Source organism: Nilaparvata lugens, unplaced genomic scaffold (assembly GCF_014356525.2).
Source record: "Nilaparvata lugens isolate BPH unplaced genomic scaffold, ASM1435652v1 scaffold6127, whole genome shotgun sequence".
In the NCBI taxonomy this organism is placed as follows: Eukaryota; Metazoa; Arthropoda; class Insecta; order Hemiptera; family Delphacidae; genus Nilaparvata; species Nilaparvata lugens.
Window position 1 is genome coordinate 5,653 of NW_024091890.1, and position 11,279 is coordinate 16,931.

At 36.3% G+C, this 11,279-nt stretch overlaps 1 protein-coding gene across 1 annotated transcript; it reads left to right on the forward strand.

Moving 5' to 3' along the window:
• Positions 1 to 965: 965 nt before the first annotated feature.
• LOC120356197 lies at positions 966 to 11,074 on the forward strand (the record flags this gene model as incomplete). The annotated part of the gene is made up of 6 exons (XM_039445086.1): positions 966 to 1,115; positions 1,797 to 1,856; positions 2,994 to 3,111; positions 6,289 to 6,467; positions 8,174 to 8,325; positions 10,871 to 11,074. Coding segments are annotated over exons 1-6 (718 nt in total), but the record flags the coding sequence as incomplete, so codon positions are not given.
• Positions 11,075 to 11,279: the final 205 nt, after the last annotated feature.

Here is an 11,279-nt window from a genome sequence, read left to right on the forward strand (position 1 = left end):
CACTCTTGAAACTCATTGATTGCTCGATATTACAGTTCAGAGTAACTTACAGCAAGTTAGGTAGGTACCAGGAATGAATAAGTGTACCTATGTAAACTCCATTATCTTATGTCCTTGAATATGAGTTCTATACTTAACTATGATGAATAATCAATATTCCAATATTCGAGAACTGGCGGAATTTCCCAAGAATGGAGTCAAGACAATGCGTTTTTGCATTAGCATTGTCTTGCAATCCAAGAATTAATTTAACAGTTATGTAAACACTATCAGTTCAATGGACGATAATGTCACAATAAAATTAGAGAATTCAGACTAATGTTTGGTTAATGCTTTCACCTAACGTTATCAGCAATCGTTGAAATCAATATCAGCTGATAACTACTGATATTATCAGTAGCTTAGTAATAATACAAAATTAATAATCTAGCCTCCTAATGGTAGGCCTACAAAGAATACGGTACGGTATCAACTGAGATTCCTTGTAAGTTACCGTACTATAACTAATAATACTTCTGAATTCCTCAGTAGTATATTATTCCTCCTCTACTTTGTTAAATTCATTGAACAGTATAGTTTGCTATATTCGTATAAATTGCCAGCTATTGAAATGAGCTATTGAAAATTACTATTCTATTGGGATAGAATATTATTTTCTATTTATTATTCCATAGGATAGAACATTATTGTGAAATGAAGACACGCCATCCAAATAATATTATGAAAGACAGAAGCATCTTTTTTTAAAACAAAATATTCATTTGCTGGACAGCCACACCTCAATAATTGTTCAATGGCATCATTCACAGAGTGCAATTCATTTGCAGTAGACTACCTTTCCCACGCTATTCTTATTTCAAATCAGTCTATTTTTAGAAGGTTGCGTCATTATTCCATTGCAACGTCCAGTTTTGAAATTGGCGCGTACCTTATCACATTTTTTGCTTCCAAATTTCTCCTGTTGAGAGCGCTGAACTCAGTAAAATTTCGGCCGTTCGCTCCTTGCTTCCAACAAAAACAAACTTGCTCTGACAGCGTTGTAAAATTAGGATTTTTGTGTATGGAATCTCAGAGGGAGGTCTATGTGTTTCTTTTTGAATTTCAGCAAAAATGAGGTGAGTTTATTGATTATTTAAAATCTACAAATCATTTTATAGATTCTAACCTTCATTTCTTGGTTCCTTGAAGGAATCAAACAGCTTTGTCCAATCGGTATTCAAAAAGTAGGCCAACGGTAACAAATCCTAAAACTGACCTTGTCTCTGTATTGTTTCGTGTGGGATATTCTTGATTGTGTATATATTGAAGGCTAAATTTTGTTTATTATCTTTCAAAGTTTCTATAGGTTTATATTGCTTTTTGATGATGGCTTGTGTTTCCTGTTCTAAATTGAAGCAGTAGATAAGGTTAGCTTTGTGTATCCGTGTGGATTTGGTTTGTTTATTCATGTTAAATTTACTATAAAATGAGCACTTATGAAAATTCAGTTAGTTTTAACATTTTTATCAGGTTATTAAGATTCATATTTGGTTTTGAATCCACTGTATTTTTTAAAAACCAACATGGATAGCTAGTTTGTTACATAAGTCTACATTTCTAACCTCCAGGCTGTAATCTATTTTCACTAAATATTGTATCCGGATCATCAATATTCTCTGACATTTTTAGGTTAGTTTGCAACCATATTTCAAACTTGAAGTATTTTAAATGATTTATCAAAATTACACTACATACTGTTACCAACTATGATGATCAATTTACTTTAATTCAACTCTAAATTTTTCTTTCAATTTCAGAATGAGTGAAGCTACGGATAGAGTTCTTAGGACCCGATCTAAAAGCATTGTGAGACAGAGGTAAGTTAGCTTATTTCAATTAAATAAGTAGTTGGCAATTTATTGAGATATGGGTGTTGAATTTTTATAATATCCATTTATTTCATAAGTATTTAGCCAAAAATACTTGCTTGGAATGCCTGTCTAATATATTTCCATAATTCTTGAATTTAATAAATTTCAAATTTATGGAATATCATAATTAATCAAATATTTCCTCATGCACAGCACTGCAAATCTAAACAAGCTTAAAGAATTGAGAGAATTTCTAGGGGTGGCCATTAAAGTAAATTCATGACGTGTGTACATACATGTTCGTCGAATGCATGATGTGTCATTAGCGAACAAAATTAAATAAAACATTAAATAAACTACTGGGAAATGATAAATTATAATGATACAAAATTATTCTACCTTAAATAGAGCAGCGAAGTAGGAATAAACAAGATAAAATCTAATATACAAAAACCTAACCTCCAAAAATTATGTTCAAAACATTTATGACGAGCATGTGTGTACACACATGTTCAATACACTTGTTATGATTTTGAAGGACGGATTCAAAAATTCAAATAACCTCACACGTCAACCGAAGCTTATTGTGTGTCCCAAGCACGTTAGTTGGGCAAACCAATACCTGTGTCCTTTACAAGATTTAGGAGTTTTTTCCCCATACTAACCTACCATCACCTGGCTAACATCCCATTCACCACCTGGCTGCTTGCAGCCTAACAGAGCCTTTCTCCTTGCCTCTAGTCTCTCGCAATCCAGTATGATATGCTTGGCAGTCTCTTGAGGCCCACCGCAAAGTAGACCCACGTAATCCACGAAAAGCAACCCGTGGGTAAACCATTGCTAGGCTTCTCTAGACATCTGTGTAATACATGCAATGAATAATCCACTTGTCAGCTGATTGATTATGAATAATTCTATAGCAATGGTTTACAAAACATTCCACGGCGTGGGTTGGAGTGGCGTGAATTAGCGTGGGTCTACTTTGCGGCGGGCCTAAAACTGATAACAAAGCTTACACATCTGACTTCCATTTTATTTTGTCCTGTCATTAGTGGCTACCCTAAGCCGTAGTTCAAGGGTTGAAATCATTGTCAATCAAATAGTGTTGATAGATTTTAATAATTTATTCATTCCGTTTTCCAGGAGAATATCTACTGATCATGTTACTAATACACAGATAACTGAAAAAGAAGTGATTTGGAAGAAAAGCGCTACATTTGACGATAGTTCTCGTATTGTTGGAGAACTAGGAGGAAATCATGTAAGTAAAGTTCACATTTATTTTTCCCATACATGGTAATTCTACTGAGTCACTGTCAATGTTATAGAACCGTTCCATAATGAAATAAAAACACATATGTTGTCAAATTCTACACAGTTGGATAATATGTTGAAATCCTACACTATACAACTGTGTAGAATTTGACAACATGCGTGTTTCTATTTCATCATACATAGTAGTTAAATTACTTGGCAGTACAGTAGTTTAATTACTTATATTTCAAACCACTTGCCAATAATAATAATATAGAGTATCCTGGCTGTCTCAGGTCTGGTCTCAGAAATTTCAGGTCGCACCAGATCAATTTCAAGGCCTCTGGCATGACCTAACGACTGCTTTCAGGCAGCCGAAACCGACGGCTCAACATATCCATCTGAAACATGGGAGTGGCCCGAGAAAATATCTTGCACGGGCCGGGATATGATCATTCGTTTATACAATAAGTACATTATCAAAATGATAGGGAAAGGAAAAATAAGGTAACCTTGTGCTATTCCTCTCTCAAATTCAATAATAATAACTTGACAATAGTTATGTTGGCATGTCAGCCTGTGCGCTACATACTGTTATCTTATATTTATTTTGCCTGGTCCACACTATCTCCAAGTCACTGGCCAAAGTGGTAAGCTTGGCCACGTTGGGCTTGGCATCCACCCTGCCATGTGACCATTTGTGGATGCTCGGCTGGCCACTCGCCTTCCCTCGACAAAAAAAAATCGGAGCGAAAGCAAGCGAAGGCCAGTGAAGGCGAGCGCTGGCAAACCAGCCATCCACACTCTCTTGCTCGTCGTCATTTGTAGGCCTACGTATTGGGCGAGAGTGTGGATGCGGCATTAGAGCTAGGGCTTACCATTAAGTGAGGTGGAACACTAAGGCTAGGCGCACACCAGTTAGTCAAGACAAGACATGATCAGACACGTTCAGTCACAATACTTCACATAGTTGCTTATGACACAACTCACACTGATTAGTCATTGCAATTAGACATGTCTTCATAAGCAACTATGTGAAGTATTGTGACTGGTCTTGTCTTGACTGACCGGTGTACGCCCAGCCTTTCATAAATGAAAAGTTTGAATTAGTGGCATATTGTTAGTAATTGGCCGTTTTCACACTTGCCGATTTCTCACCGACACAACACAACAAGACGTAATATTGCTCTCCAATTGTCTGATTGGGTTGGCATATCAATAATCATCCAATGGCCGTTTTTACACTTACCGATTGTCTGGCGACATAATTTATTATCACGACACCCACAATGTCTTCCTATTGGCTAATTCTTACAAACAGCTGATGCTCAGCCAATCGGAGGATATTCTGGGTGTCGTGACGATAAATTTAATGTCAGTAAATGAGAAAACGGCCATTGGCTGATAGCCAATCCAATCAGACAATTGGAAAACAATATGTGTTGTTGTGTCGGAGAGAAATCGGTAAGTGTCAAACCGGCTATTGGCTGATAGTTGATAAGCCAACCCGATCAGACAATTGAAAAACAATATCTCGTGTCGTGTCGGTGAGATGTCGGTAAGAGTGAAAACGGCCATAGATTGATTGTAGATACGCTAACCCAATCAGGCAATTGTAAAACATTATTATTTAGCCAATAGATATTGAGATATTACATTAATTATTGGGATGTCTCAAGAAGGGTACAGAAATATGCATACTTTTTTGGAATATCTCAGTAACCATCGAATAAACCGGTTGCATTGGATTCCAAATCAAGTTTTACACCAGATTACTTCAACTTTAATATATTTGTGCCACTGAAATATTATTTCATGATGATTGAGATTGCATATTTTAGTTTATCATTATATTTCTAGACTAGCAGGTAGTCCGTATCCCGCGAGGGTCTAATTGAAAAGTTGATAAACTGAAAACTTGACCTACTGAAATCTTGAAGAATTCTAAATAGGCTTATAGCCATCCTCGTAAATCAAGAATCTATCTGTAAAATACTCAATAATAATTTTACGCATATATGTCTTGCAACTGAATAAGAGCTATTGATTTCAGTTCAAATTTATTATTAACTAGCAGGTAACCCGTGCTCGGCAAGGGGCTAATCGAAAACTTGACAAGGTGAACCTGAGATCTTGAAGAATTGAATCTATATGCAGAATTTCAAGTTAATCAGTTGAGTAGTTCAGACGTGATGATGCGTCATTCGTGAATTCCTATCTCGTACGTGTATAAGCCAATTCTTTCCTTTATTATATTATAGATATATTCGCTCTCAGTGGCGGATCTAGAATTTTATTTTGGGGGGGGGCTGAACAGGGGAAAATTTGTGAAGGGCTCACATTTAATGAAGTTAATTGTTGAAGTTTTATGGAGTAAAAACGTGTGTTTCACAGTAAAAGTTTTCAGGATGGTTTTGTTTATTTATTATGAAATACATTTAAGTTAATAAAAGACAGATTAAAAATATGAAAAGGATTTATTTTTAAGTACATCGTAATGTATATTTTCGAAATAGTTCTACTGCCTGGAGATGAATAAATAATGATGGGGACACAGTTGGAACTTTTGTTTGGAGACTTGAAGTGATGGTCTGAGAATTAATACTGTCATTCATCGCTAGTCGCTGTACAGGAACTGTAACGCCTTGTGTGCTTTTGAGCAAACTTTTCAATTACCTGTGAAAAGCATACGCCAGTTAATCACTCGATCAAGGACTGGATGATAAAAAACAAAAAAAAAAGATCCAAACTGGAGGGAAGGATGATAGGACTCCAAAGTCCTATCCTTCTTCTCTCCCTACCGCTTGCAATAAATCTATGATAAACATTGCAAAAATATACTAAGTATACTAGTATATACTAAATATACTAGTAACTAAGATATTATACAAAGTATTAAAACGTTAACGGATATCATACAATTGAAGACGTAGTAGTGGAAGTAGGTCATTCTTGCCAATGAATACTTTACCAGCTTCAAACTAATTATATTTGTATAAAATTTACATTCTTACAAAAAAAAATTTAGGCGTTTTGGGGGGGGCTTGAGCCCGAAAGCCCCCCCCCGTAGATCCGCCACTGTTCGCTCTGTAGGAAACATAAAAGCAGTCATTCTATTCTATTCTATAGATGATGATTATTATCGGTACATATTCCTAATCCAATGTTGTTTTTTATTTTGCAGGAATCAGCTGTGTTTGAAGACAGACTGCATGGTAATGGAGATGTGGAGATAAATGACAACCTGTTGAATGAGAATTTTGTGAGAAATTTTGAAGAAGAGGAGAGTCCATGGCAGAATGGCCATTATAAGCCTGTCTCAGAGATTGTCGCCTATTACAGAAGTCTAGGGGATTGGTGGAAGTGAGTACCTACATCTTTTTCAATCAGAAATACTGATACTCGTATGGCTTTTATGGTAGGTAGTCCCATAGAGAAACAATAGCGTAAGTAGATATCCCATGGTATGGGGCGTTTATGTCGCAACTTTTACTGTTATCTCAAGCGATTACTGTCGATTATGTAGATTTTTACTGTTTTGACCAGGTAAGAGTGTATTAACGGCACAATATGAGAGACTACCAGCGTCATAAAGCTTCACATGAAAGAACTACGTGGACTATCGGCTGAGATAACAGTAAACGTTGCGAAATAAACGCCCTATACCATGGGATATCTACTTATGCTATGTTTCTCTATGGTAGTCCCTAACGGAAGTTCTACCTCGTCTGAGTATATCATTTGAGCCGTCAATGGGCCTTAAGACAGTCATACTTCAGCCAAAAATAAAATTTGTGATGAATGATTCTGAATATCCAGGGCTTCTTCAGTGATGAAAATAAAAGGAATACAGTAGTACTTTTTTTAGTTTTTGAGAGTTTTAAGATTGTTTTTTCAAGTGAAATGTGTTTTGAATGATAACTAAGAACTATATTCGTTTTATTTTATTATAAAATTTGTTGGTAGAAACGATGGAATTTAAAAAAAAATATGTTGTAGGCTATAAATGTCTTACCTATTGTAAATATAGAGGAAATATAGCATAAGAAGATATCCCCTGTTATAGGGCGTTTGAATCCAAATTTTAAGCCAATCTTTTAGTGTTCTCATTGATTTAATTATAATCTTTTCAAATAATAATACACATATCAAATAATTATAATTATACGCTTTTATTTGACCTTACGCTTATTTTAAAATATTGTAATTTCAATCCTGATAAATAATGATACTTTGAAGATTTGAGTTTAGGTATTCAATGTATGAGTTAAGCTTTGATGTTATTCTTAAGGAATGCAGACAGTTCGCTATCGAACTATCTATTTATATATTGATGGATACAATATAATTCTCAACTATGAATGATTGGGGAAGGAACAACAGGCTTAAAGCCCAAAACTGTTCCTTTCCCAAATTTAGATTGAAATTGTCCAGAAATAGGTAATAGGTAATATCTTTGCGTTCACTGTATTACCATAGAGAAACAATAGCATAAGTAGATATCCCATGGTATAAGGCGTTTATGTCGCAACTTTTACTGATATCTCAAGCCGATTACTGTCGATTATTGTAGATTTTTACTGTTTTGGCCGGGTGAGAGTGTATAAACGGCACAATATGAGAGACTACCAGTGTCACATAGCTTTATGGGGAAGAACTACGTGGACTATCAGCTTTAGATAACAGTAGAAGTTGCGACATAAACGCCTTATACCATGGGATATCTACTTATGCTATTGTTTCTCCATGGTAATACAGTGAACGCAAATATATTACCTATTACCTATTTCTGGACAATTTCAATCTAAATTTGGGAAAGGAAAGCCCACATGAGCTTTTCGCTTGTGCTTGGGTAATGGGAAGTGCGAGGGTGAATTATGAGATGATCAAACGTCCATGTCTATTCGATGGAATCCGGCGGGATTCGAACGCGCGACCAGGTAGCACCAGCAGACTGAAAGATGCCATGCCTTAGTCGACTCGGCTATCTGGCCGGCCTAGTTTTTTAAGTCGTTCATCTGTAGTGTGTTTTGTATTACATTTTTGTAAGTTTTGTATTTCTTTTGCAGCGTTCTCCCCAAAACCGACTACACCTACAACCCCATGTCGAAGTGGTACAGGAAGGAGATTGCTCCTGGCATACCCATGATACCAAATATGGCCCGACCACCCCTACATCCCTACACCCCTAAGGCATCGTTTTTCGGATGGTTCACCAGAGGTCAGTATTATCTTGGAGAAGAAAAGATAGCATAAGAAGATATCTCATGGTATAGGTAATTTAGGTTCCAAATTTCACTGTTAATTCAAGCTGATAGTCTACGTAGTTCTTCGTTTTTCGGATGGTTCAACAGAGGTCAGTATTATCTTAGAGAAGAAGAGATATCGCCTATTGAAATTTAGCATATGAAAAGATATAGAGAAGATAACGCATAAGAAGATGGTTTATAGAATTCATTTTATTGAGAAGAAGACGTTGCTCCTTGCTTCCTTGTCCCACCCACATCACGACTGAGCGAGGTCGTTTGTCAGACACTCAGACGATAGCAACAGTTTACCTCATATGTTACAAATTTTATTGCCAGCTCAAGCTGATAGTTCAGGTAGCTATGTTTCGTGAAGCTATGTGACGCTGGTAGTCTCTCATACTGTGCCGTTCTTACACTTCTATCACCCCAACGACACCTTAATAACAGACAGGTTTAGTCGACAGTAACACTACCTCCCTAAACAAAGCCATAGTGCATTCTGGTGACGTCAGCACAGGTAGGGCTCCTACACCAATAAAAACACTAGCTGATATAGATCAGCTGAAATCAATAAATTTCTATTGGTGTGGGAGCCCTACCTGTGCTGACGTCACGAGAATGCACTATGGCTTTGTTTACGGAGGTAGTGACAGTAATCGGCTTGAAATCGACCTGAAATTGGGAAAATAGACTATGTATACCATGAGATATATTCTTATGCTATCTTTTCTCTATGAAGTTGTTGATTAACCTGTTACCCGAAAATTTAATTTTAGATAGCATCACGGAATCAAGTACTAAAAAATAATTGATTGGATTAAATCAACAAATGTTTTTCACCTAATTCACAACACAATTTGATTTTATTTTCTTTAGTATTGTCATCAAACTTACATACAGTATAAATATGTGTTTTCCCCACTTTCACCTTCATTGAATTGTATAGTTTAGCTTACCTTGTTGAATCAAAGTTCTTCTATTGGAAGTAATAGTATCGCTTTCTGCTTTGGTACTCGTCACCGGCACTCAAACTGTGGTTTTGCTGGTTTCGCCGAATTAGTATTATGCTAAAAAATTATACTTCTTATTCTAAAATATTACATTTTGTAATCTGTATATATTTGTGAACATTTTTTGTAAGGCAATAAATTTGATTTGATTTGAAGTTGTCTAGCTTAATTATTGTATCTCTATGTTGTTGTATCTAACTAAACAGAAATCAACTTAACTTTAATTCATATCTCTTTCCTCCACAGAACAAACAAATACAAGATCATCTTTCAAAGACAAGTGTGATCCTCCTCTTAACGAAAGATCCTCCTCTTAATATGTGTGACATCTATTAACGAAAAAATATAATTGATATTTTAAACAAATGAACCGTTAATATTACATAAGATTTACTGGTATCAGCTGTCCTGTAAGGCTAGGCGCACACGAGTTAGTCAAGTCAAGACTAGTCACGTTCAGTCACAATACTTCACATGGTGCTTATGAAGACATTTCTAATTGCAATGACTAATCAGTGTATGTTGCTTCATAAGCAACTATGTGAAGTATTGTGGCTAATCGTGACTAGTCTTATCTTGACTAACTAGTGTGTGCCTACCCTTAGGCTAGGCACACACCAGTTAGTCAAGACAAGACAAGACTAGTCACGTTTAGTCACAATACTTCACATGGTTGCTTATTATGCAACTCACACTGATTAGACATGGCTTCATAACCAACTATGTGAACTATTGTGACTAAACGTGACTAGTCTTGTCTTGACTAAATACGCCCAGCCCAAAGAAGGCAGAGGCGGGGTGGAGAATAGGTAACGCTGTTCTTCTATATTTCTCTGTATAAATATAGATATATTTATACAGAGAAATATACAGAATTTATATACAGAGAAATATTATATACAGAGAAATATACAGAGATTTATACAGAGACCGAGCGAAGTGAGGTCTAAGATTCAAGTCGACGGTTTGGCATTTCTCTTTATATGTATATGTTTAAATGTTTACATGTTGCGCATTTACGGCGAAACGCGGTAATAGATTTTCATGAAATTTGACAGGTATGTTCCTTTTTTGATTGCGCGTCGACGTATATACAAGGTTTTGGAAATTTTGCATTTCAAGTATATATAAAAGGAAAAAGGAGCCTCCCTCATACGCCAATATTAGAGTAAAAATCAGACTATAGAATTATTCATCATAAATCAGCTGACAAGTGATTACACAGATGTGTGGAGAAGCGAGTCTATTGCTGTATTTACATAAGGTCTATAGTTTCAATCAGGTACTTGTGGATGAGAATACTGCGTGAGGTCTACTGTTCACAGAACTACTAGTAATATATTTTTCTGTATATATATTTCTCCATTATCATTGGACCTCACTATAAGTGGTGTTCAGCTCTCAATGATTCTATTTCTATCTATATTAGCCATACTATCTCTATGCTGTTGTAACGAATTTGACAAAAATGATCCCAATCTAATTTCGAGTTTCCTTTCTTTTGCAGAACAAACAAACACAAGGTCATCTGCGAGAGATAACAGTGTGTCATCCAGCTGTTCGTCAGCTGTTAAGGTGTCGTGGTATCGTCGGCTGGTGACCACAGTTGTGACAGCTGTCACCACAATTTGGGTGACAGTCACAAGTGTCACCCACATCACAGCTGGCAGAACGCACAATGTGAACGGGATACATACACAACGCCTCAAAGGTACTTGAAACTTGAATTATTAATATTGGCTGGCCGTTATGGCTTCGTATAAAATGAGTGCTGCTATCCAGAGATTGTCAGTTTGGTTTAGGGTAACCGTCCACTGGAACCGTATTCAACCGATCCATTCGGCCGTTGGATCGGACGAATCTGCCGGCTGTTAATTCAGCCGAATATGGTCGTCTATTGGAACCGTTTACGTCAG